Source organism: Thermobia domestica, chromosome 16 (assembly GCF_964235325.1).
Source record: "Thermobia domestica chromosome 16, izTheDome1.hap1.1, whole genome shotgun sequence".
Lineage (NCBI taxonomy): Eukaryota > Metazoa > Arthropoda > Insecta > Zygentoma > Lepismatidae > Thermobia > Thermobia domestica.
In genome coordinates, this window is record NC_137469.1 from 39149909 (window position 1) to 39177371 (window position 27463).

The window sequence follows — 27463 nt, forward strand, 5'->3', positions numbered from 1 at the left end:
TTACCGTACAGTTTTGATAGGATATCACATCATCTCAACTAAAGCTTTTCTGTTTCAAGTGCGCCCCTGCTAGCGCTGCTGTCGATGTGTATTTTTCCGTACCTTCCCCGAAAGAGGAAGGACAAGTTGATATGGCCAAGTTCCTTCAATATTTGGATACGGACAGAGTTCTTTCCTCAAAGCTGAGGGAAGATTTCTTCCGTGAGAGAGCGGCGGGGATGAAGCCAAAGTATGTTTCACATATTTTCCGAGGGCACACTTGAAATAGAAAAACGCTTTATATCGAAACCTGAATGTTGTCACTTCTCATTTGTGGTGTTAACCGTAACTTCTTGACCATTTTTCACCAATAACGTTCAGACTCGTAAAATACATTATTGAAATTACTACGTTATTGAAAGGAAGAAATTAAACGTGACAAATGATCATCCTGAACAAGACGATGATCACGTAAGCTATATGAAATGGCTAAAATATCGGAAGGATAAAAGTTATTAATCTTTTTTTCTGTGTAATGTTGATGTTATTTTATTGTATTGATTTAAGCCTTCTCTTTTGCTTGTAGCTCCGAGGAGGAGAATACATTCAGATGTCTGGTCGAGCTGGCCGTCGAGGCCTCGATGAGAAAGGAATAGTTATATTGATGATCGATGAGCAGATGAGTCCTGAAGTTGGTCGAGAATTGGTCAAAGGTCATGCAGACCCAATTAATTCAGCCTTCCACCTTACCTACAATATGGTATTAAATTTGCTGAGAGTTGAAGAAATTAATCCAGAATATATGTTGGAAAGAAGTTTCTTCCAGTTTCAGAACTATGCGGAGATTCCGCAATTGTTAGAAAGTGAGTTGCTATTAATTTATTTATTAGTTGGTACAGTTGTCAACAAAAGTATGTTCTTCTTTCTTCATATTCTTTTTTTGATAGTGTCTTTGAAAAGAAATTGGATTCAGTTTTTGGTATTGTACAGAGATTTGAATCCTCTCTCCTTCAACTGTTCTCAAGATGATAAGTTTGTTCATCAGATATTGATAAAAGACCATACAAGAGAAAGATGTGAACTTTTGCTAGTGTCTGTACAATAGTCAGTGCAATGTAGCATAACGATATTATGGATCCAAAACATGAGTTGGACAGTGTCTAGAAATTAAATATTTCCTCTCTATTGCTGTTTAATGTTTTATTTTAGGATGTGGTTTTAGGCGACCTCAGTGGTCGAGCACTCACGTCTGGTCCTTGGTTCTATCCCAGCTGGGGCGCCTAGTGCTAGTGTTCTTCGAAGTAGACAAATACTATATAGGCTTTCTCGGGGTTCTCTCATTTCCTCCCATTTTCTTCATTCTACCACTTCGTTCATTATCATCATCACCGTCTTCCTTATCCTTGGATCATAAACGTGGGACGTTAAACTAAAAGACATTTGACGTACATTTATATAATTAGTAAAAAAAAAAAAAAAAAAATGTCTAGATGCATTTTAATTGCATTAAACTGTTTCAGTAATCTCTGTTGTTTTCGTCAGCAGTTTTGAGATACTCTCATAAAAGTAGTCGAAGGCAGCAGAAATCGCTGAAACGTTTAAGTGCATTAACACAATAATTTACATATATTTATTACAAATTATTTAATATTTTCTTATTTTCATAATAAAAGATAGATCTATTCTGGGGCAATTTGTTAACATTTCATTTCAGTTACATTGACTCCTGATTGAAGAAACTTTTTTTTTTTTTTTTCATATAAAAAATTAACCTGGCTTTACGTTTGAAAATAGTGTCTGCAGAAATTTTTTGAACATTCATGCTCAGTTGCACCAATCGATGATTAAGATCGAATAAGGTAATCTGTTGATTATTAATATCTTTGGATAAGAACCTTACATCGTTGCACCAACAATTAGGGAAAAAAGGATTAACTTATCCACGAATAATCGGAAGTTGCATTAAACCATGATGTTTATGGCATAACGTCTTGCAATATCATACGTTTGTTTGGCTAAAAAGTACGTGTAACAAGTGAAAACTGATTCGCGTAACATGAAGCAACTCTTGTTAGTAGATTTGGAAAGAAAGAGAGCGAAAAACTTCACTCCTCGGGGAGGCGAATATGTCTTAATGCTGATATATATATATATATATATATATATAATATATACTGAAAAAGAAGCTGCATTTGTGATATTTCAGAATATATAAGTAGGGGCGCACAGTTTTGTGTTATGGATAAGTACGATGGCGTGGGAGGTCCGGGTTAGATTCCCGGCGGATCTCACGTTAAACTGTAGGTCAACGTCTCACGTAGCCTTGCTGCTGAAAAGAGACAGTGATCATACATAAATTATAAACTTCAACCGGAAGTAGGCTTAATCTTACAAACGGTGCGAGATATTGAAAAAATAATCGAAGAAATCTCCCCTTTATGGTACCCCTTGCCGATTTTTATCAAGACGTCTTTCACTTGTGTCTGTAAAGAGACATGTACAGATGTGGTGAGGAATGACAAGGAGATTCATGCTCATATGTGAATGATGCGATGTGGAGAGAGCACAGGTTCAGCTAGTTGCTTATTAAAATAGCATTGGTCAAATAACTTGCAGTTTTCAAAATTTCACGAAGACTTAAAAGAACAACTTGCCATTTTGCGAGGTCAGACTCTCAGTCGATCTCAATGAAACTCGCGCTTATTAACTGCACTGGGTTCGTGCTTACTAACGACCAGGCTCACAATCCTCAAGCGAGCTCTCGAGCTCGCTATCCGTTGGGCTTGTGCTCATTTATTGCGCCTGAAGACCGGGTCCATGGGTTTGGACACTTTGGCTACAGACTATGTTGAAATTATGAGAAGTGTGGGACTGAGCCTTCGTGTTTTTCTCTCTCTCTCTGTCTCTCCATAGTAGATCACTGTATAACATTGTAATCAACCTTTATAAGCTTGAAGGATATGATGACTCTATGTAGCCTTTTGGATTATCGTGTAAAAATATAAATTCATTTTTCAGATTTTTCACCTCAGTAAAGTACTCAGTTCTCTAAAGAATGTGGGCTCAGTGGTACAGCGCTCACCTCTAATGTGTGGGGTCCCTGGTTCGATCCCAGCTAGTACAAGTGGGCTTTGTGGTAGACACACTGTGTGCGTAGGTTTTCTCAGGTTCTTTCTTTTTCTTCGACTTCCTTTAGTCCACCATCTCATTTATTCTCATCATAATCGTATCCTTTAGTCTATACGTCATAACCGTGAGATGTAAGTTTTTCATTTTTCGAAAGAACCCAATCCTTCAACAACTGCAAAGCTGCAAATCGTGCGGTTCAGATATAAACTCAATTCTTGTAATTCACAGAGTTTTTAAATGAAGTGTGTTTAAACTCCTGTATTACGTACTTAGCTATTCATTGTTGTTAGAATATACATCACTTCTATTAGAATAAAGGGGGGGGGCGGTGGCTCAGTGGTAGAGCGTTCACCTCCGGTGCTTGGGGTCCCTGGCTCGATCCCAACTCGCGCCGTGTGGACTTTGTGGTGGACAAACACCGTGCTCGTGGGTTTTCTCGGGGTTCTCCCGTTTCCTCCAACTTTCTTCATTCCACCATTTCGCTCATCTCTCATCATCACCGCCTCCTTTAGCCTAACCGGCATAACCGTGAGACGTAAAACTTAAAGATTTCATTTCATTTTCATTTGTATTAGAATAAAAAAAGAACTGTTAACTTTGCATTTTGTACTAAGAGAAGCGAGACCATACGACGTAACATTAAAGCTGTTGATTCCACGGAAGTCGACAGTGATAAGCTCTGTCCTTAGCCGATTAATATATAGAAAAGATATCTTATATAAGTATTTACCTGGGTATATATCCTTAATAGTAGCATTTACATTTCTGAGACCATTTTGTAAATGTTACACATTGATTTGTTTATTTCTAATTTCAGAATTGAAGAAATGTCAGGCTAATTATAATAGAATAAAAGTTCCACGTGAAGAAGAAGTGGCTTCTTATCACAGAATAAGGGAACAATTGACCATTCTTGGAAAGCAGTTTCACAGCTATTTGACAAAGCCAAAATACATAGTACCTTTTCTTCAACCTGGAAGAATGGTGAAGGTAAGGCAGTATTATTCATAATTAAATCATTATGTTCTGTGGTTAATCGAATGAAAAATATGTAATTCAGTTTAAAGAAAGGAAAGAAAGCCACCTTTCTTATAGTTCAACAAGTTTTTTTTTTTTTTTTTTAATAATAATAATAATAATAATAATAATAATAATAATAATAATAATAATAATAATAATAATAATAATAATAATAAGCTATTAATAACAGGTCCAGATTTGTGATTAGGCTGAGTAACTGGAACTTGGGGCGGTATATTTGGCCTCCACTTCCCTCTTGTATATTACAGAATAAGTGAATTTATTGCTTAAAAAATAAAGTAAAATAAAATATCATGGAGACGTTTCTGCATTACTAATTATAATATGATGCATCTTTTCGGAGTGATCCTGGCGTATCTCTATATATAAAACAAATCTTGACTGATTGAATAACGCTATGTCAAACTGCTTAACCCTTTTGGGATTTTTAAGATAAAACCTTAGACTCTCAATCAAGCAGCTACTTTATCATCACTATTTATCTGGGATTTTTGTTCGTACCTCATTCTCTTCAGAGTAAAGCAACCTTTCAAAATATTGATAAAGTTTGCAACACTTCTTAATTCATGTAACTGCGAGAACTTGTAAAAGCTTTTGCTGTAATGTTATAAAAGAGAAACAAAAACCACAACCGTTGTAAATATTTTTCACAAATGCGTTATTTTCACCAGTGTTACGAACTTTATCAATGTTCATCATATCTGCGGAACTGTTCGGGATATCGAAGTGCTGTAAACGGCAAAATGATTTGTTCGCCAATTGCAAATGATACTAGTAACTAGATATTATACCTATCTAATCATTTTTTTAAAAAAATAAATCCTTCAAAAAAATTCAAATTTTCAAGCCCTTGTAACTTCGTTCCAATTTATTCGAAACAAGTCATACCATGACTATGGTATCCAACGCTAAGGTACTTTCGATGTGCATTACAGGCTTTCCAATGCTTCTAGATTCCCTATTTTTCCTATATATTTGCATCTCTTCCTATAAACTCCTATATTTCCTACATTTTAACAAAACCACCTATATTTTTGTGGCTTCGCTACTTCCACTTGTGAAAATAACATAAGGAAATAAGGTGTGGATGGTTGGAGGGCCTTTTGTCTCCACAGTAGGGTGGTTGAATGGAGACTCTTCTGTGTTTCATCCTTTCCTGCTTATTGTCTAAAGACAATTACATCAAACAATATACAGTTAACGCAAAAAGTATTCATACACCTACAAAATTGAACAAAAAATAAACTAGTTTCGTCATATTCGTTAAGAAGTTCCATGGAGTAGTGATTTTAAATACGTCCAATTAATTTATTTAGGTATATCAATACTTTTTGCACTAACCGTAGGCAAATAATTGTAGAATATGTTACACATAGTAGAATATCTTACCTTAAAAAATTTATCTTGTCTTACAAATACTGATTTTCTGATGCAGATCATTTTTGCACTTTCCTTATGGTCGTTACTTAGTACTGGTGAGCTACGTACGAAAACACTAAGAAACTCGTATAAAATTTTGCAACAAGATAATTACCTATTTAATTGTATTTAGAGTAGAATGTATGTTCATATAACAATTAGTGTAATTTCCATTTTATTTATTTATTTATTTATTTATTATTTCTACCTATTGGATAATTGAAATATTCCTTTTTCACAGCTTCACGAAACCTATATTTTTTCGTCGCGATTTTTTTTTTCTTTTTTTTTTTTTTTTTTTTTTCATTAGCATTGGAAAGCCTGACATTATCGTGTCTATCTCGGTTGTGCTATATGTGTGATAGAGGCTTTCAGACTTTGGATGTTTGTGATACTATAAATAACATCCTTAGTTTACAACACTGAATAACAAATGTGGTATTTTAAGTTTTCGTTTGACATGTCGATTTGAAATATGTAATAATTTGACGTAGTGCCATTTGAAAAAGATAACTTTATATTGGATTGGCAACACTGTTTGTTGGGTATTTGTGTTTAACACCTGAAAAATATGTCCCCCTCCTTGTAGTTGGTTCGTGCAAAGTTTCGCATTTTTCTCTCTTTTGGTGTCCCCATTATCACGATTGGACATTATATATGATGCACGCTGTATATAAGGAAACTTCTCCCGGCGACCATCTTCTTAATGTATTTCTTTCTTTGTTCAGGAACTAATGTAGATTCTCATATGGTGAATGTGTTTTGAACTCCTGTTTAACCTGGCCACTAGGCGATAGAAGGAATCACGAGCACCGTATCGTAATTGAATACTTTATCTATGAAACAGATATTAACAGCAAACATTTTGCCGAGTTTTTCCTCGCCCGATTGCTGCCTGGAAGTGCTTTGTTTTCAGGAATTAGCCGAGAACGAAATATAACTACTGTTTTTCGTTTGTCAGGAGGTGTTTCATTTCCTACGTTTATCTGAAATATCTTGGAGCAAGATGAAAGTGAAAGTGCTTTGTGTCTAGAAAGTGTAAAATTCTGAAATTGGAATGAACTTGTCAATTCAGAGAATTAAAATGAATTCCAATATTAATGCTTTTCGTAAATTGAATCGGATTAAACCTAACTCAGATGACTTTATTTTGTACCAGGGGTAAGCTCCTGTCTCCGTTCCCCGAGTAATTGTCACTTTCGATGGTGGTAGTGATTGTTGTTTTTGTTGTTAATTGACTGCTGTAAAAAGATTTGGCTGCTGTAGAGAAATTAACTATGAAACTGTTGTTTTCTTTCCAGATAAAGAACGAAGACGACGACTTCGATTGGGGTATCATAATCAATTTCAAGAAACAGAATTCCAAAGACAACCCAACCAAGGATGCCACATACGTTGTAGATGTCCTACTGCATGTAGCCAAGGGGTCTGTGTCAAAATCCAATCCGAAGCCAAAACCATGTCCTCCTGGTGAGAAAGGAGAAATGGAGGTGATACCAGTGTTGCTTCCGTTGATTGACCAGATTAGTTCTGTCCGAATCTATTATCCAAATGACTTACGGCCTGCAGATAATAGGATGTCAGTTCGGAAAACTATTGAGGTAAGAATGTATAGTACCTAAAAATCCTAATCACTGCAAAATTAAAAATACCGCTAATTTTACGGTATTTATGTGATATCTTCAAATAAAAGATAACCGAAATGTAGAACAAGAGCGCGCTAGACAATATTATTTTGCATGAGGTACCGTTATCACGAGTCACCTAGTAGCTTTTGTTTGCAACCATTTATAAACGCGAAAATAAATGCCGATTTTCTAAATGGCTGGAAATCGAAAGTAGATAAGTGAGTCGTGATAAGGTTATCTCATATTATGTAATATTGTCTAGCGAGCTTTTGTTTCACTTTTCGATTGTCTTTTATTTATTTGAATATATCACATAATTACAGTAAAATTAGCGGTATTTTAATTTCGTGATGGGGCCTCTTAAGAGTATTAGTCGACTTACGAGACAAGTCTGCCAGATTTCAGAAAGTTACAATAATCAATATTTTTACAGTAGGTTTTTTTTTTTTTTTTCTTTCTTTCTTTCTTCCCGAGTAGCTTAATTTAGGTCAGTGAATTTTGTGGCAGATTTCACATATTTCCAACTACTGCATAAAATAAAACTATAATAAATTTTACATCATCTTTTATTAATACCGTATTTACGCAAATATAAGACGCACCACCAATTTTCGAAGGAAAAAATTGGAAAAAAAATCCTCGAATGTAAGACCTTGGCGAAATAAAAAAAAAAAAGCCTACACTGCATTGATTTTAAAGAATGAAAAAATAATAAACATGAAAAAACAAATAATCTTACGGGGAAAATAAAGAAACATTGAACCTATTGCTGGAATTTACGGTATATTCATGTGCATCTGCTAGTTTTCTTTTCCTAATGTAATTACAGTACAACACTTGCTTGCATCACTTTTATAGCAATCTGTTATCGGTGTCATGTTACCATATTATACCAGTATGTATATTATACTGGTATGCGGGCTAATTTTAAAGGGTTTTTTTATTTCGCGTAAAATGCACAAATAGTTCTGCTTTCTGTTCGTATACACAAAATACACATTTTTTATAGAATCGTGACTAACAAGATTAGCAATTTTTAACAAAACTCCATCTAATCTAGCCTAAGTTTGCACAACTCAAATCTAAGATGCACCTTGATTTTGGAGGGGAAAAAATCGACAAAAAAAGGTATGTCTTAGAATCGCGTAAATGCTGTATTTAGTGCTATAATCAAAAACAATAGTTTTCAAAACGTGTTTGTTTTGGAATAGGTGGAATAAAGCCTAAACATAGATAGGTATTAAAGTACTTGATACATGAAAGTTCCTCAAACACTGGAAATAACGCCCGAAGACAAAACTGGATATAAACATACGTTTGTTGGCTATATATGTGGTATTATTTTATTGCACATACATATTCATAATCAAGATAAAATTATAAATTATCACTCACTAAGACATTTGCAGCAATAATTAGTGAGTGAGTACATTGTATAGTCAGGTTCAAAAAATCTCGGGATATTGACGTATGTTAAGTAAGCTCTGGAGATTTGCCCGTATACAGGATCACCACGCACGTCGTAATCACTCTTTATAAGCTTGAAGAATATGGTAACTCTATGTAGTTTATTGGAGTATCCTGTAAAAATATAGATTCATTTTTCAGTTTTTTTCACGTCAGTAAGGTACCCAGTTTTCTAAAGAATCTGGGCTCAGTAGTAGAGCGTTCACCTCTGATGCATGGGTCCCCTGGTTCTGATCCCAGCTTGCGTCAAGTGGTCTTTGTGGTGGACAAACACCGTATGTGTAGGTTTTCTCGGATTCTTTCGTTTCCTGCCACTTCCTTCATTCCACTGTTCCATTCGTTCTCATCATTATCGTCTCCTTTAGCCTACACGGCATAACCATGGGACGTCAAACTGAATAATTTAAGTTTTTCATTTTTCGAAAGAATGACACTTCAACAAATGCAAAGGATCACCACACTACACATTTTTCGTCCCATTGAGGCCATGCTTTTACAAACTTTTATATCAAAAATGTTATTTATTGAGCCACATGGCTGTACATGGTTTTACAATGTTTAAGTCAGTCTTTCAAAATCTTCAAAAAGCGATGAAAAAAAGAAAGAAAGAAAAAATATATCAGAGAATATCAAATAAAATTATAGTTTCTCCGTATATCAAAGGATTAGCATATACCCCAGCGTACTACTGCAACTCGTATTTTGTTTCTCCTTCAGCTTTCATGCAGAATTCGTCTGAACTCTGAAGACTCGCACGAAATTCGAACACCTTGTATGCCCCATATATCGTACGGGCTTCTTAGTGAACCACCCCAGGTCTTTTTCTTTTTTACTTCAAGTATAAACAGAAACACTGAGATGAGTGTTGAATTATTTTAAATGTAAAGTAGAAATACAAAATTTCATGTCTAATTTGAACGGATTCCGAAATATAAACATCTTGTTATAATAATTCCAACCCCATTCTATCGTTTCAGATTTCGAACATTTCTTTCTTCCCTTATAGCTCAAATGTCAAAATGCGCTTGAGTCCAAGTACCAGATTTCATGCTTGTAATCCTGAAGAATTCCGTGATATGTACGTCTTATTATAGTAATCATTACCCTCTTCCATTCTTTACGAAGTCCAATTTCCAAAGTAGTGGTATCTTGCGTCACAAATCCTACGTATTGTCCAAGTTCCTAGCTTAAGCTGTTGGGCCTAGGCGTTGATTGGCCGGTGTCAATACGGACTTCTTTTATATATAAAGGAACTTTGACAATTATAGGTCGTGGTTGAATCAGTATTATGGGAACATGGTGGTTATCTAGTAAAATGTTAGTAAAATAAATGGTAATTGCTTTACCCTGAAATGCTAATTAATAACTATAATATATTGTTTTTTTCTTTTTCTTCAGGAAGTAAAGAAGAGATTTCCCGACGGCGTCCCTTTACTGAATCCAATCGCAGATATGAACATAAAAGACAGTGTATTCCAAGATGTAGTTAAACGGATAGAAGCATTTGAAGAAAGGCTGTATTCACATACCCTTCATAATCACGAAGATCTGGATGAGTTGTACGAGAAATATACTAGGAAACAGAAAGTAAGTAAATATCATGTGTGTATGTGTGTGTGTATACTAATAGCCTGCTTTGAAACAGTGAGAAGAAATTACTTCGTAATTCTGTTGTAGGCTTGGGGGAAATAATCGACAGTCATCTTAATCGAATCTAGGACTCAAGTACTGTGTGACTTTCTTAATTATAGAGTGTTATTACAAATGATCCTCCCATGTACAAACCTGAACAAATTTTCCTGAACAACATTCAGACACGTGAAAATGATATCGATGGAAACAAAAACTCAAAAATTTTCAGTAGCTGTTCAAGTTATCTCATCGTTTTTGTCACTAAGGCGATAGGAGAGAAAGTAACTGGCAATGAAGACAGGGATTTCAAAAGGCACGATGATGAAGGCAAGTGAATGATGATGGAACAATTGGCGGGATGAGAGTGTGGGAGGAAACGAGAGTACCCCGAGAAAACCCACGGACACGATGTTGTCCAGTACAAACTTACCTGTCCGGGGATCGAACCAGGGACCCCACACACCAGAGGTAAGCGATATTTAATATTTTCAGACTGAAGTAATAGTGTTTAAAATGCTTATTTTATATTTTCGGGTTGAACTAATAATCTTTTAAAAAACTTTTTTTAGGTGGAACAAGAGCTGAAAGGCTTGAAACAAGAATTGAAGAAAGCAAAGTCATTATTGCAGATGGATGAATTAAAGTGCAGGAAGAGAGTGTTAAGAAGAATGGGATACTGCACTGCTTCAGACGTCATAGAATTGAAGGGTAGAGTTGCGTGTGAATTGAACAGGTATGTACTTAGATACTTTTTTTTTAAATACATATTACAATTATTTTTGTTTAATCCTCTAATGTAAACATTGATGTTTAGAGTAGACTTTCCTAGTATCTGCTCTGTACAGCTCCTTACGAACTTTGGCGTCCCTAACTGTGTCCTTGGGTTTCAGATGTCCTCCAGCATTTCTTCACTCCTAGTCGGCATAGATGTTTTGTTACATCATTAATCCATTCGATAATCTAGCTTCCTTCCTTCTTGATGAATATATCGTCTCTTGCATTCTACTTTTCTACTTTCTTTGTCCAGTGAGCTTAGACAAATATACGGGGTGTCTGAAAAGTCTCCTGACATAGGGTAGCTCTGAACTTATCAGAGTTACAACAAAATATAAGAGGGGAAACCGTCTCCAAATATGTTGTTTTCAATCTAAAGTGAAGGAATTTTTTTTAAAATCGGATGAGCCGTTTGGGCTGTACACTCTTTACGCGCCCAATGTCAGATGAAAACGGAACGTTGCGATTTACCTGGACCTATGACATAAGTGAAGGAAGTGACTGTCTTTTACGCTAGCATGTCGATATCCAGCCTCCATTTCAAACATGCCCTCATTGACTTTATGTAGTGGATCAAAGTAAATTGCAACGTTGCGTTTTCATTTAACATTGGGCGCATAAAGAGTGTACAGTGCAAACGGCTCCTGATTTAAAAAAAAAAAAAAAAATCCTTCACTTTAGATTGAAAACAACATATTTGGAGACGGCTTCCTCCTCTCACATTTTGTTGTAACTCTGATAATAACAAAGTTACCCTATGTCAGGAGACTTTTGAGACACCCTGTATGAATCTCTGCCTTCACTTCCCAATATGTTGGAGACCACGGTGTCTCAGTAATAGAACGCTTACCCCAGTGCAAGGCGGGTACATTGTTTTCTCGAGGTTCTCCAGTTTCCTCCCACTTTCTCATTCCATAATTTTTCACTTTAATTAATCATCCATCTCTTTTAGCCTAAAGAGTAAAGAGTAATTGTGGGACGTTAAACTAAACATTTTACTTTATTTCATTCCCGATTTGTTGCTAATTTCATCATTGCTTTTATTCTTCAATTGTCATCTTCTTACATCGGTTCTTAAATCTCTCAAGCACTGTGGCTAGCTCTGCTATGCTAACCACCCATTTCTGTTTGTAACTGAAAGGTTAGCATAACGCCAATTACATTTCCCTAACATGATATAGTATTTGTTTGCCCACTAGTTGTTAAGAGCATACCATTATCAATATGCCACAGAAATTCTTTTCTTGGTGAATTATAGCAAATTGTTGCTGAAAATTCGTATTAATATATATATATATATATATATATATATATATATATATATATATATATATATATATATATATATATATATATATATGTATATATATTGAAGCCTAACTCTTGTTTAGGGAGCGTAGATGGCTTATCTGCACAGTGCTTGAAAGAGTTAAATATTGCGTATTACTCTTTCGAATCGTATTACCCTAATGCTTCTTCTCTGTTTTATGCTGCTTTAGTGTCTAACTGGTATGCATTTAGTGCACGAAATTCCGGGATGGATTCCCGTGGAAGAGCACAAAAACTTTAATTTTACAATCTTTTACTTCCATTAATCGTCCGTCCGCTGTAGCCTAACGAGTATAATCATGGGACGTTAAACTAAAAAGAAAGAAAAAAAAATCATTTTTCTATTTTGTTGATTAGAAATGCCTCCGCTTCATAGATTATTAACAAAAATACACGCACGTTCTCCCTTCTTTTCCAGTGCTGACGAACTTTTGATGACAGAAATGATCTTCAATGGAGTGTTTAACAATTTGACCGTACCTCAAAGTATTGCCCTTCTGAGTTGCTTCGTATGCGACGAGAAATCAACATCCAGTGTTAATATAGAAGACCTTACAGGACCTCTTCGGCAAATGCAGGTACGTACGTTATATATTTAAATTTAGTTATTTATTGAAGAGTTTATATTATTTCTTAATGATTTCTATATACACTGTGGCTTGCTCGATTTCAGTTAACTCCCAGTTGGCTCACAATGTGGCCACTAGGAATCGAACGCACATCGTTATTTCATTAAAGGTATAGATGAACATTTGGCATTCTTGCAGCATTCGCGAAATCCTGGCTGAGAATTTCCCGACCGGTCATCCTAACATCTTCTTTTCAGGGTTCTCAACAATTCCAGTCCCTCGAAGTGAATATCAAAATGATTACCTAGGCCTTAGCCGACTTCCTCTCTTCGCACCTTCTTATGTTAATACGTCTAATATGAAATGTCCTTTTAGCTGTATCTGCAACATAATAAATAAATAAATAACTTTAACCAATTTACTTTTATCTCACAATTTTGGTATTTTTTACCCTCAGTCTTACTCAGTGAATGTGTAATCTTTGTCTCACGTAGAGAAATAACAAAATACAGGCAATTAGTACTAAGTTCAAGATGTGGTTCTGTAATCCAGCTTCTTGTATGCGAAGTAGGATGATGAGATACGGTCTATACTATGAAGGTTACGGGCTCCTACCACCAGGCACACCATCAGTGCGGACCTGTACTCACAACAGTTACAACAGGTGTAAAATTCAGTGCAGCAGAAGGAGCCAGCGTTGATTAATGGCAAGTGTCCACGACAATGTGAGACCATACGTGCTAAGGATGACCAGAAATACCATTCAGCTACTTGGCTAAGAGCTACTGTACTATCCACCGTACATGCTGGATCGAGCCGTTTCATTGCCTGGTTAACCTCCTGCATGACTTCCACAGTAAGGCAGACGTGCGACATGCACTCAGGGACTTCTTTATATCCAAGACTCCTGAATTTTATCGCCAGGGCATTGCGCAGTTCCAGGAATGTTGCAAAAGGGAGGAAATAACTTCCAGATTACTGTGCGTTTAGTACTATGCGCCGTATGTCTATCTGTTCCTTTCAATCACGAACGACAAAAACTTGTTTGGTTATCTTATATAAAATTCATTTGTCGTAAATATCTGATATTTGATTGTCAAAGCTCAGCAAATGTTAGTTGTGGTACAGTCAGTATGTTCTGGTTCAACACGAGCATCAAAGAGTGAGAATTTGTGACTAGTTTAAGGAGGGTTGGTGTGGTGTAGTGGTAGGATAGAAATAGGGGAAGGTAGTACACAGTGGGTCAATGTTTAAAACTCTCAGTATAAATCCGTTTAATGTAAGTATTACTGGAATTTGTTCTGTGTAGAACATGGGCACATGTCTCCATTACATTCGTAAGTAATTTATTAATGTGTAGCGCTGCTCTATATCTTAAAGTTACAGTTAAGGATATTTTTTGTAAATTGGTTCACTGTGTACCACTATCGTATACAGTGGATTATATATACGTACACAGTGGATCAAAGGAACAAAATATTGAAAGTAATGAATAAGAACGCACGATAAAGGAACCCACCATCTGAACATTTCCAAATCTACATAAAATTGTAAGCGTTATTGTCAAAACCTGTACCATTACTCATAATACAAAATAAATTCTAAAATTCTAAATAGAAGTTAGAATTGAAGTATTACAAGCGTCTTAATAGCATACTATTAACTTCAGGAATTGATTACCAAAATAAATAATGCAAATAGCTGTTATGAAACAGACTTTTTAGACAAACTGATATCTTGTCCGGAGAATTATTGGTTCTGGATTAGTAAATTTAGTAGTTTAAGTAAGTAAGCATAGCATAAACAATTTGTTACAAAAATAGAGAATATATCTTTCACTCTCTGCGTTGAATTCAACTAATCTGGTTATGCAGATTATTAGTTTTACTATGACAAGAAAAGCTTATAGGTCCAAGTCGATATTATCATCCTTTGAAACTTCAAAAGATTAGCGGAGATCAATTCCCTGGAACTCTACCAGCAACCTGATATTACCAGACAGTATTTTATTATTCACAACAAGAGGTTTTGGAAGCCCTCTTACTATATAAATATTGTATATGGGTGAAATATCTGGATTATTTGGTTGGACGAAACTTTTATGCATCTTCTCACTTCTCCTTAGAGACGAAATCTAAAAATCATCATCATTGTCTTTCCTAGTCGTGATTTGACCAACATAAATTATTAATGTATCCGCGAAAGAAATCTTACAAGAACGTAATCACCAGGTTGAAGTTCTCTTTGGCCCTGTTCCAAATCATCATAAATAGTAGTTTTTGTCTCTAAAGTATCATCGTCCGTCTCCCTTAGCCTGAGGGACATCATCATGAGACGTGAAACTGAAAGATTTCGTCTTCTAAAATAACATCATCATCTGAAGAATCTTATGATACAATTGGCTGAAAATCATCATTCTCTGTTGAACTACCGCTTTTCTTTCTCTTTCTTTAGGGCGGAGGGTCTTTCTTTTACCTTTCTGTTTCCGATTGCTGCTGAATTTGGACTCCCTTATTCACTGGACGGCTTTTGCCTTTCTTTTTACGATGTTTCTTGAGGTGACAGAAAAACACTGTAAACGTTCTTCTTTCCAGAAAGCATTTTCTCTCGGATCTGCATCTATATTCTCTACTTCTTGAATTACAGGATTGTTGCTTGAGGAAGGTGCATTGATTTGGTCTTCTGTGTCTGCTTTTGCGTACATACAGCGTAGAAAAGAGAATCAAGGTCTGTAAATATATTTTGATCGTAAGAAAACATTCTTGTCTTTCTAAAACCTATTTTAATGTTGGTTGGAATCACTGCTCGTGTAAATGCTATTCCGAAGCATTGAGCTATTTCGTATATTGACATGGGTACGATTGGGTTTTTGTAACAACTAGGTATGCGCTTTCCATGGTCCAAATACAGGCACATCCAGCGGTTGTATTGTATTTTATTGCTAGAATGTGGTAACAATTCTTCATTCATCCATCCTGATGGAGTTCTGAAACTGAGTGTGTTAGGTGATATCTCATTGATCATGTGTTGTTTAAAATATTTCGTAGGGTAATTCATAGCTGGTGGCAAAAATATACCCGATGCTCACAGTCACACACGTCGTAACGTAGATCCCTTTTTTGCCACTCGCACAGAGATTTAATTGCTTGGCTTCTTTCTGTGTTATTACTTTCTTAGATGTCTGAACTCTTGTAGTTCCTGTCTCATCTAAGTTGAAAATATGTGAAAGGTACAGAATTTGGGATATTTAGTAGATAAGTTACGTAAATTATTAAAGAATGCCTCAATATTGTTTTTGAATGACGTTAATCTTAATGAGTCCAAGATTGACGCTATTCAACACACCTTATGGATTTCGAATACTAAGATCTTTATTATGCTTCACTCTAGATCTGAAATTTTTGCTTTTCCTCCACGAAGCAGGTATCGATATATTGTTGTTGTTGGAAATTTCATACACCAAACGCTCCACGGCAATCGTAGACTAACAGTAACACATTTTGCTGCACGTTTTTATATATTTCACAGGTAAATGCTCTAACTCAAAGTGAATATTTGTCATACAAAATAATTTGGCTCTTGGCTCCATTTTATTGTCACCTGGTACTTTCTTAATTTTTGGCACATACCTGTTCAAAATTGTGTAATCAATGTTCTTCAATTTGCCAACACTGCTAGTAAAATATCCCTGCTCCATCACTAATTACACTGCTTCTCTCATCTAAGTGTCTTTCACGCTGCCTATTTTGCGTGTATTTCCTCGTGGTCAAACCATTAATCTGTAACGTGTAACATGATAGTAAAATCTCCGTGAGATACCAATACTATGACGTGTTTCTAAATGAGTATGCCAAATACATTGAGCTTCTATAAACACACAATGAGGTACAGAGTGGATCAGTCCACTATGTAGCACACCGATGTGATCCACTGTGTACTTGTTGGTGTCAACCAAAACAATTACCCACAACAAGAAACTATTAAAGTAGAAGAACAAAATAAACAATCCTATATCACAAATACATTCTTACCTACTTCCTCTGTCTGTAATATTCTAAATTACAAGATAAATTACAACGTCACAGCACTCGCTTTTATTACTCTATTTTTTACTTTAGCACAAGCGAAACAGATTTCTCACCACAAGTGAGAAGCATACATTGTAGTTGACATTTCGTTAATAGGTGAAAACAGAGCAGCTGACATGCGCTAGGTGAATTTGTGTAATAAAGAGAGATTGGATGTTCAGGCATTAAAAACCTAGAAAATAGGCAGGCAAATAGACACTTAAAATTTAAAAAATAGGCAGTAAAATAGGCACTAAAATGTAACTCGAAGTAATGAAGATCGGCAGAAAAGTTTTACGGCATTTTTTCACTACAAAGAGCACTCATATTTCTCGGAAGTCAGAATTCTTTCTTGAAATACTAAATTATATATTTTTCCTAATGAAATCTTATTTTGAAGAAAATGTATAGAATAGGCAACATTTGGCACTAAAGCAATTATTTAGGCAGGAAGGAACGAAATAGGCAAAATGAAATTGGTTTAAATTGAAACTATAATCCCTATATAAACTTTAAAACGTTATTTTACATCATATCTTTAATATTAAAGAATAGGCAGTTTGCGTAACATCCGGTCTCTAGTAATAAATAAATTAATAACGTCTGATCCACTGTGTACTACCTTTCCCTATAGGTTTGATTCTAGGTTTAGTCTCATATTTTCACTGTTTAAATTTCGTGTTAAGTTTTACTGATTAAAATTTTGTATTTGTAATTTCCAGGAATTGGCTCGTCGAATCGCTCGCGTGAGTGCTGAAGCCAAGTTGGAAATTAGTGAGGACGTTTACGTCGATCAGTTCAAACCGTTCCTAATGGAAGTGGTCTACCAGTGGTGTAAAGGAGCATCGTTCTCTGAAATATGCAAAATGACAGATATATTTGAAGGTACCATACGTTTATTTCTTTATTTACTTTATAATGTACGCGTTTCTTGCTATGCGAATAGTTTCCAAATTTTATTTTTTCCCTTTCCAACTTTGTCTTACACTGACTGGGCATACTAACTCACTCACTCTATGGCCTATAGCACCCGAAGCTCACATTCACAAAAGCTCTCCTTTGACTTCTGTCCATAGCCAACTAGATCCAGTTTCTACTTTGTATTTCTGTTTCTGCTAGAGCGACCTTAATATTGTTCTTCCATCCGCGCCTAGATCTTAATGATATTTTTCCGTTAAAATTTTGAAAGGATCCCTACTTCCATTTTGACTACATGACCTGCCACCTGAGGTTTCTAGGCTTAATGAGGGTCAGTGTTAAGTAAATTGTATAAAATACAGTTCCTCCTTATGAGGCTTTCGCCACTCCCCATTCCCGTCCATCGTGGGTCCGAGTATTCACCTCAAGATTTTATTTTCAAATACTTTCAGTCTGCGTTCTTCAAAGTAAGCGATCATGTTTCGCAACCATACAGCACAGTAGGCATGATTATCGTTTTATATATTTTAAGCTTCAAATTCCTCGACAGAATGCGCAAAAGCAAGAGATTTTGAACTGAATAACAACACAAATTTCCTGTGCTTTGAGTCAACAGTTATTTATTTATTTATTTATTTATTTTCGTGGATATGATTTTCGCCTGTTCGTTTTGTCGAAAGTATTACATGATATTTTAACGTATTCATAGTTGGTAGTATTACGGTCACGGCGAATTTCCATGTATTCGTTTTCTCTGCATTTGCTTCTAAACCCATGTTCCTACAGGCGTTTAGTAGCAGCATTGCACTTCTTTGTTGCCCTCATGCTTACTTGATTTGGAGTTTATCGTCCTTTTCAGCACGAAGACATAGATCTGTAGCTTAACGTGGGACCCGAACCACATGAATTTTCACCGGGAAACGAACTCAGGTCTCCTACGCCGAAGGCACATACGCTTAACCATATAGCTACGAAGGAGTTCTCTATTATCCACGTATCATCTATCAGATTGACATCACCGGATTAGTCATACGGTTTTACGAAATATAATATTCTTCGAAAATACTGTGATATCTATCTATCTATATAAATAAAAATGAAAGTGATTATGTTTGTGACTTAATAACTGTTGAATCAACCGACCGATCTTGATCAAATTTTCAACATAGAGGTTCAGGCCTGAGATGTTTTTTTATCATTTCACTTCGACGGTGCAACTTAGGGAAGGGAGGAAATATATAAAAATGACCGATATTTTGACTCTATATAGTTTTCGGGGTCGCTGAGATGAACAGTGGCACTTCCAATGCCGTTTAAATCCAAATTCAATCCCTCAACTTGGGAGGGGAGGAGGGATATATATATATATATATATATATATATATATATATATATATATATATATATCGGGTGACTGGTAATTCGATGCATTCCTTGCAAGGGGATATTCTACAGGTACTTTGGGACATTTTTGCCCATATGAACCGGTAGTCGCAAATCAATAGTTTCTGTGTAATTTGAACATGTGTGATTTCTTTGAAATTTGCCGGCAAACGAGAGGTATGCAAGAAAATTTTACCCCGACCCACTTTCACATATCGTAGAGCTATGAAATTTAACATGTGTAAGCCTGCATACCTATGTAGGTCATATGGTATGTACGGCTCGTTACTCTTCACCGTTGCTATGTTATAGGTCCGAACATGAAGTAAGGCGTAGTGATATAAAATCCATTATTGCACCTAAGAAATCAGCGTGGCAATATTGCAGATGTATTTACCCCTAGAAAATGAATGCATGGTTGGGACGAGGTGAAACGAAGATGGTGTGCGGTCAAGAGAAATCGCTATTACGGATTTCATGCCCAGGGTCGTACATCTGTCTGACCAAGATTCGGGCAATGAACGGGTACGTTGTTTTCGGACACCTTTCGTCAGCATTGCACGCTCTGGGATTTCACAGAAATCCGTAACGAACGTAGGCATAGTATATCCTGGTAATTGTGGTACCCTGGAAAGCAAGTAGTAATACCCCATGTTGATCGCAAAGAAATGTGTTCATCACGTTGGTCACTCTGAGTTGAACGTAGACTTTCTTTAGTGGTGGTACGTCGGCACGCTGTCATTGGTTTAATTAGGTTTTCCCTCGTGTCCTTCACTCCCACCAGGCGAAGGCCGGAATTGTATCTTCTAGGAGGACAGGACTAGTTCCTTCCCATGTCGTAGAGCCATCTAAAAGACCGGTGTGACCCCGAAGTTTGAGGTTCGAACCCTTCCTTGAGTAATTCCCTTGCATAAATATATGTATAAGTACCTAGTCAAAAAACTGACAGCATGCCGATGTATCACCACCAAAGGAAGTCTGTGTTAAACTGTAAGCGACAAAAGAGATGATCACGTTTATTTGCGATGAGCATGGGATATTACTACTTGCTTTCCAGGCAAAAGGGAACGACAATTCCCAGGATATACTGTGCCTCACTGCAGCGTGCGTTGTGAGATTCTGTAAAATCCCAGAGCATGGCATGCTGAAAAAAGGTTTCCGCCTTCTCGAAAACAATGCTTCCGTTCACTGCTCGAATGTTGGCCAGACAGATGAACGACCGTGGGTATGAAATCCGTAATAGTTCGCGTTTTCTCTTGATCACATACCGTCTTCTTTCCACCTCTTCCCAACCATGCAGTCATCTCCTAGGAACAAATACTTATGCGATGATGCCGCGCTGCTTTGTGAGGTACAGTAATGGATTTTATACCACTACACCTTACTTCACGTTCAGACCTATAAAACAGCAACGGTGCAGAGTTACGAGCTGTACATTACCACATGAACTACATAGGTATGTAGGATTACACATGTAAAATTTCATCGCTCTACGATATATGAAAGTGGGTCAGGGTAAAAGTTTCTCGCGCACCTCTAGTTAGCTGGTAGATTTAAAAGAAATTACACATGTTCAAATTACTCAGAAACTATTGATCTGCGTCCCCCGGTTCATAGAGGTGAAAATGTTCCAAAGTACTTGTAGAATATGCCCTTTGCAGGAATGCATCGAATTACCAGTCACCTTATATATATAATGATCGAAAATAATGATGCTAGTGCCGAATTCATAGTTTTCGAGGTCGCTGAGATAAACAGTGATACTTCCGATGCCGTTTAAATCCAAATTCAGCCTCACAACTTGGAGGAGGGGGAATATATAAAAATGATCGAAAATGACCGATATTAGTGTCGAATCCATAGGTTTTGGGGACGGTGAAATGAACAGTGACATTTCCGATGCCGTTTAAATCCAAGTTTAGCCTTCAATAGTATTGTTTAATTTTTATTTATATAGATTTTCTGATTTTGCATTATATTTTCTTTGTTTCTGTCAATTTGAGAGCGCTTTAGTAACAGTAAAAACTGACTGACTAACGGAACATATTACTATTATTTTTCTTATTTTAACCCAGCGAAACTGGTAATTGACGTTAGTGTTAAATATTGCCTGTATTGCGCCGACAGGCAATCTCTTTTATATCTCACCCTGCTTTTGTGATATTTGCAGATGCCGCGAGAATTGGACGAAGTATAGTGTAGCTGTAGTAGTATATATTGCGAGCAGTGATAATAGTCTCATTAGCAAGTAAAAGACGATGCTCCATACTCACCGCTATAAATCACAAAACAGTAGCACTTTAGAAGGATGGGTCCTCGTCTTCATCTGGTTGCTGATTTGAGTCTGAAAAAGGCTAAAAAGTATTTTTTTAAAAAGTCAAGTCCGCTGAAGGTGGGGGCCGTGTCCGTTGAAAGTGCTACTGTTTCGTGATTTATAGCGGTGAGTATGGAGCATTATCTTTTACTTGCTATAGTGTAGCTTATTAATATATTCGATCAAAGTAATTGAGCTGTGAGCAACATATCCATAAAGATGTTGCTAGTGTGTAGGCAATTTGCGGACGAGCGGGATTTGGGGGGGCAGAACTAGTATTTATAATGTGAGAATTTTCAAGATCCTTTTGTTCCCTTTTCGATCACAATTTACGAAAAAAAGAAACTAACAGCAAAACAAAATTCACATTCTTAATAATCAATCAAAATTCAGTGCACAGATTTTGATCATTATGAATGTGAATTTTGTTTTTGTGGCTGACGAAAGATTTCTGAAATTTTTCATAGGATAAATATACAGTCAGTTTTATTATTAGGATCACGCAATGGGACTTACAGAATGGAAATGAAATGAAATGAAAATGAAACGAAATTTTTGACGTCCCATGGTTATACCAGTTAGGCTAAAGGAGACGGTGATGATGAGAAATGAATGAAATGGTGAAATGAAGAAAGTGGGTGGTAACGGGAGAACCCCGAGAAAACCCACGAGCACGGTGTTTGTCCACCTTAAAGTCCACACGGCGCGAGCTGGGATCGAACCAGAGACCCCAAGCACCAGAGGTGAACGCTCTACCACTGAGCTACCACGGGAAGTGAAATGAAATCTTTTAGTTCAACGTCCCAGGACTATAGCCGTTAGGCTAATGGAGACGATTATTAAAGCAAGTACATGATAATGGAAGAATTGGTGGAATGAAAAAGTGGAAGGAAACGGGAGTACCCCGAGTAAATCCACGGACACGATGTTGTCCACAACAAACTTACTTGGCCGCGGATGGAACCAGGAACCCCACGCACCAGAGATAAGTGCACCACCACTAATCTGTTAAAATCTTCACGGTAACTATCCATGTTCCATTTTAAATCTATAATATTCCCCAGCTTCTATGCAACCTGTACAGTAGCAAAAAAAATATTGGTTGCTTATAATAATGGGATATGCAAGTTTTTTTTTTTTTCTTTCTTTCCTGCAAGATATCCCTCCGAATACTCCATATATGGAATCTTGTGAGTCTCTTTACTGTCTTTAGCAGAGTTTATTAAGTTAATATAATGTGCGAGACACTCTCCGTATAATATTATTTATTTGTTTCTTTCAGGGAGTATCATTCGTTGTATGCGTCGTCTAGAGGAAGTATTGAGGCAGATGGTGCAGGCCGCCAAAAATATTGGGAACACAGATCTCGAGAATAAATTCAGCGAAGGAATTAAGTTATTAAAGAGGGACATTGTCTTTGCTGCCAGTTTGTATTTGTGATTGTGCACGACCATTGATTTGAAGCAGATAATTAGTTATTTTTCCGTGCAACGTCGTACGCGTGTACGTATTTATGTGGTGTGTGTATGTGAGTGAGTGCTTGTGTGGATAATTGAGAAAGAGATAAAATAGGTATAAAAGAAAAATGATTAAAGTATGTTTTTATGTGTTTCCGCATTTGTTAAGAAAAGACTGAAAATGAAATGAAATAAATTTGTATATATAAAGTGATCTAATTTAGTGTTTAGCCCTATATAGGCGTGTGGTAGTCTTACTCACGATGGCTACTTTGAAATTGCAGCTCACTCGAGTTCGCGTAGTTTCAGGCTCATGCTCGCTTAGACTCACACTCTTGCGAGCTCAGACTCGCTATTCTCAATAAGGTTCGCACGTACTAGCCTCATTGGGACCCGCATTACATTGAGCTTGGGCTTTGGCCTGCTATCTACTTGTAGGATACGTGCTTACGTGGACTCACTCTCATTTATTTTGAGTGTGAGGCTAATTGAAGGTGAGAGCCATTTTCGTGACTTCGGTCATCTCGGATACATACTGGTTTTAAACACGTAAAACTTGGAGAAATGAATTAATGCGCTTCTACAGGGTGTTTCAAAAAGTGTCACAGTATTTTGAGAATAGATTCCTTACATCAAAATAAGAAAGACGAACCTGTGATTGGAAGCCTTATTTTATTGGGCGCCGAAAACATGAAAAAATGAACTTAAAAGGTCCATAGTTCCACTACTATAGGACCGATCGTAGTCGGATCAAGACATCATTGAGAAACTAGTGTGAACTATCTAGATATCCATCTTTCAGAACCTTCGGTACTTGCACAATCATTATTAGAGAGGCTGTTTGGGAGTACTTGATCATTCTCCACCTACTTCTCTAAACATTGGTGTGCAGGTACTGAAGCATTCTCAAACATGGTTATTTGAATAGTTCACATGCCAGTTCCTCAGTGATGTCTTGACCTGACTACGATAGGTCCCATATTAGTAGAGCTGTGAATTTTAAAAGTTCACTTGTTTCAAGTTTTTAACACCCTATAACTCCGAAACTGTTCACTTTTGAGCACAGGTCCATATGAACTTTTTCTGTTCCCAAAATATTGTGACACATTTTTGTTAACACAATGTATATTTATAAATATAAAATGGTACAGACACCCGAAAAAGTCCATACTTCTTCCTTATATTTCTGTTAAACGATAATTGCGCAATAGATGAGACAATTAGAATACAGTAGTCATTGCCAGTACTTAATGCTAGAATTCTTGGTGGGTATACACTCTACCGTTTTCAAAAATAAAACGTCCCGACCCCCCAGTTGCAAACGTTCTTTCGTAAATTTAAGGTGAGTACACGCAGGTATATTAAATGAAATGAAATGAAATCTTTGTTTTAGTCCCATGGTTATACCGGCTAGGCTAAAACAGACAGTGATAGTAACAAATGAATGAAATGGTAGAATAAAGAAAGTGGGAGGAAACGAGGGAACCCTAAGAAAACCCACGCACACGGTGTTTGCCCACCACAAATCTCACTTGGCGCGAGCTGGGATTGAACCAAAAATCACATGCACCAGATGTGAGTGCTCTGCCATTGAGCCACCGTGGCCCACGCAAGCCTATGAAAATAATAGGTTGGTGCGTATACGCCGTATACTCTCATGTATACCCTAGTATGTCCGTGGTTTTAATGTACAAAGAATGTACACCATAATGTTCTCTTTTACATATCGAGAACTATATTCAGGTTCTGAAATTATTGAGGACGTGTAGGATAAAGGTAATCACATTTTCTAGTGAGTAAATATAGTTAATATGATTAACTGAAGCAGACTTCTACCATTCCATTCAGTCGGTATTTGTGTTTCTGTTAGTCCCGTCCTTATAACGTAATTTTTTTAATAAGGTATGACATGTGCCCCTTAATTACTTAAAGTTAAAATCTGTGAATAAAATGGCGGGAAAACTTGTTATTTGTTGAAGTTTAGCGCCGACGCTAAATGAGACATGGACCTACAGAGTTTAAGGTTAGATCCGAAGCGCTGTAATGCGTTCAGGTTTGTATGCTTTTCCAGCGGGAATCAAACCAGGGACCACGTGCATCAAAAGCGCATATATAAACTACTAGACCAGCTGGGAGGGCAAAGAAGAAAAAAAATGTAAGTAAATTCATTCGAAACTTGGAACTTTCTCCATGTTAATTACTGTATATGAGGTAATTTTGCAGCTATTTTGATTATATATTTTGAAAGATTACGAATCATTGTTATTACTTGGATTTAAATCGATCGGGAATGAGAGGTTCAATATATACCACTCCTCGATTTATCTTTAAACGCCCTTGCAAGTTTTAAACTAACACATGAAATTTAATGAAAATTTGTCACATACAAATATCTAGAAGAGAAGAGGGGGATGATAAGTTCTCTGCCCGACTCCCTTCCGCATATGTCATCGTGTAATCATTCATTGCATTTGAAACATTGATCTTTTGTGAGTTTGAGTGCCAGCTGGAATGATCGCAACACTAACGGATTTTTCTTTACAAAAATGTGGAATTTACCAAGGAGGAGTTGCGAGGTGTCTTGAAGTTGTTCTTCCTGTAACAAAAGTCGCTTAAAGAAATCCATGATTGCATATAGACACATTGGGTATACATTACCCTTCGAACTCCACTGTGAAGAAATGGTGCTTAAACTTTGAGTGTGGCGGTTTTTCAACAAAAGATGGTGAAAGACGTGAAAGGCCAGTGTTAGTGTGAACTCAGGAAAAAGTTAATCAGGTTCATGATTTCATTTGGAGTGATAGACGAATTTTACTTTAAGCGATAGCTGAGACTTTGCATATATCCAAAGAACATGTGTGGTCAGTAATCCATGATCAGTTGGCCATGCACAAGCTTTTTGCGAAATGGGTTCCCAGACGTTTGAACACCTATCAGAAACGCATACGTGTGACGTCTTAGTTGATTTTGCGGTATCTTGGTGAGCTCAAAGGACGATTTTTTTAAAATTGCCTTGTTACACGTGATGAAAGTTGGTTTTCCTACTTTTATCCTGAGATTAAACAACAGTCATGCAAGTGGTGCCACTCAGGATCTCCAGGCCAAAGAAATTCAAAGCACGGAAGTCCGCAAACAAGGTGCTTGTCTCAATATTCTGGGATAAGGATGATGTTTTATCAGACTACCTTCTAAAGGGATAAACAAACCGTAACATCAGAGTATTACTGCAGTCTTCTGATTATTAAAGAAAAACACCAGGTAAAGCTGAGAAAAGGTGTGTTGTTCCTGCAGGACAAAGTTCCCGTTCACAAGACTGATAGAACAATGAGTTTTCTGAAGTATCTAGAGTTTCGGTGCATTAACCACCCACCTAACTCGCAAGACCTTGCGCCTTTTTATCTGTTCCTTAGACCGAAAATGGTTCTGAAAGGACAGAAATTTAGCTCTGATAACTAGGTTATAGCAGCTGCAGAAGTTTTTAACAAATTATATATATATATATATATATATGTTACAGAAATTGGAGCAATGATGTACCAAGCGTGTGGACCTTTGGGAAGAATACGTTGAATAGGCTGACACTTTCGTGCCTGTAGCTAAAGTCCTTCCAGGTAGGGCCGAGAACTTATCAGCCTGCACCCGGCGTCGGGATGTGGCGCCCCCATCGCCCAGTTCTTCGGAACTGCAATCAGCCACTGGTCCTCCAGGTTGGGGGTTGTGCCGGGCCGATCACCCGGCATTTAAAACCTGCGATCGAGCGTAGTTACAAATAAAAGCCTCGGATGTGGACTGCTCTTTTAGAAGACAACCTTGCAATGGACTGGTTTTGATTGGATTTTCTTGGATGACGCTGGACCCGGGGCCGTGGGACGGAGGAGTGCAGCGCATGCGCACCCAGCAGGACCGGAAGGAGTGATGCCCTGAAAGGGAATGCTGGGAGTCTGCGGTGCGGGAATCTCCAATGAACCATTGGTTCCTCCCCTTACACGGTGGGACGTGGGTCCTCTCAAAAGTACCCATCAGTCGGCGGTGCAAGTGGCTCTGCCTCCTTGTCATTTTGACTTGGTGTCACAGCTTAGCTTGCTGACAAGGGTCATGCAGGTAGGACCTGCCAGCCTCGTTGGCCGCTTCGAACCATGACGGGGAAGCTGAGAGGATTTTGGGCTTCATTTAGTTATGGATACGCTTCAACTACCCACCCAGGACAGAGAAAGAGAGGAAAAGCTTGGTCTTGCACCAAGATATTTAATTATTAAGGATAGATCAACAGAAACCGCTGGAGCATTAAGCAAATTGTCACCGTTCCTAGTACATCGTCAAATTCATCACATTGCCACAGGAACGTTTCCTCCTGGCC

At 37.1% G+C, this 27463-nt stretch overlaps 1 protein-coding gene across 4 annotated transcripts in view; it reads left to right on the top strand.

Moving 5' to 3' along the window:
- Mtr4 (exosome RNA helicase Mtr4) overlaps positions 1-23325 on the top strand; it is a 105790-nt gene extending 82465 nt beyond the window's left edge. For all 4 annotated transcript variants that reach the window (XM_081742359.1, XM_081742357.1, XM_081742360.1 and 1 more), the window contains exons 9-16: positions 566-842; positions 3926-4098; positions 6870-7169; positions 10062-10250; positions 10865-11028; positions 12817-12976; positions 17757-17919; positions 22932-23325. In XM_081742359.1, coding sequence (XP_081598485.1) covers positions 566-842; positions 3926-4098; positions 6870-7169; positions 10062-10250; positions 10865-11028; positions 12817-12976; positions 17757-17919; positions 22932-23089 — 1584 coding nt within the window. In that variant the 3' untranslated portion in view covers positions 23090-23325. The remainder of the gene's footprint in view (positions 1-565; positions 843-3925; positions 4099-6869; positions 7170-10061; positions 10251-10864; positions 11029-12816; positions 12977-17756; positions 17920-22931) is intronic.
- The last annotated feature ends 4138 nt before the right edge of the window (positions 23326-27463 follow it).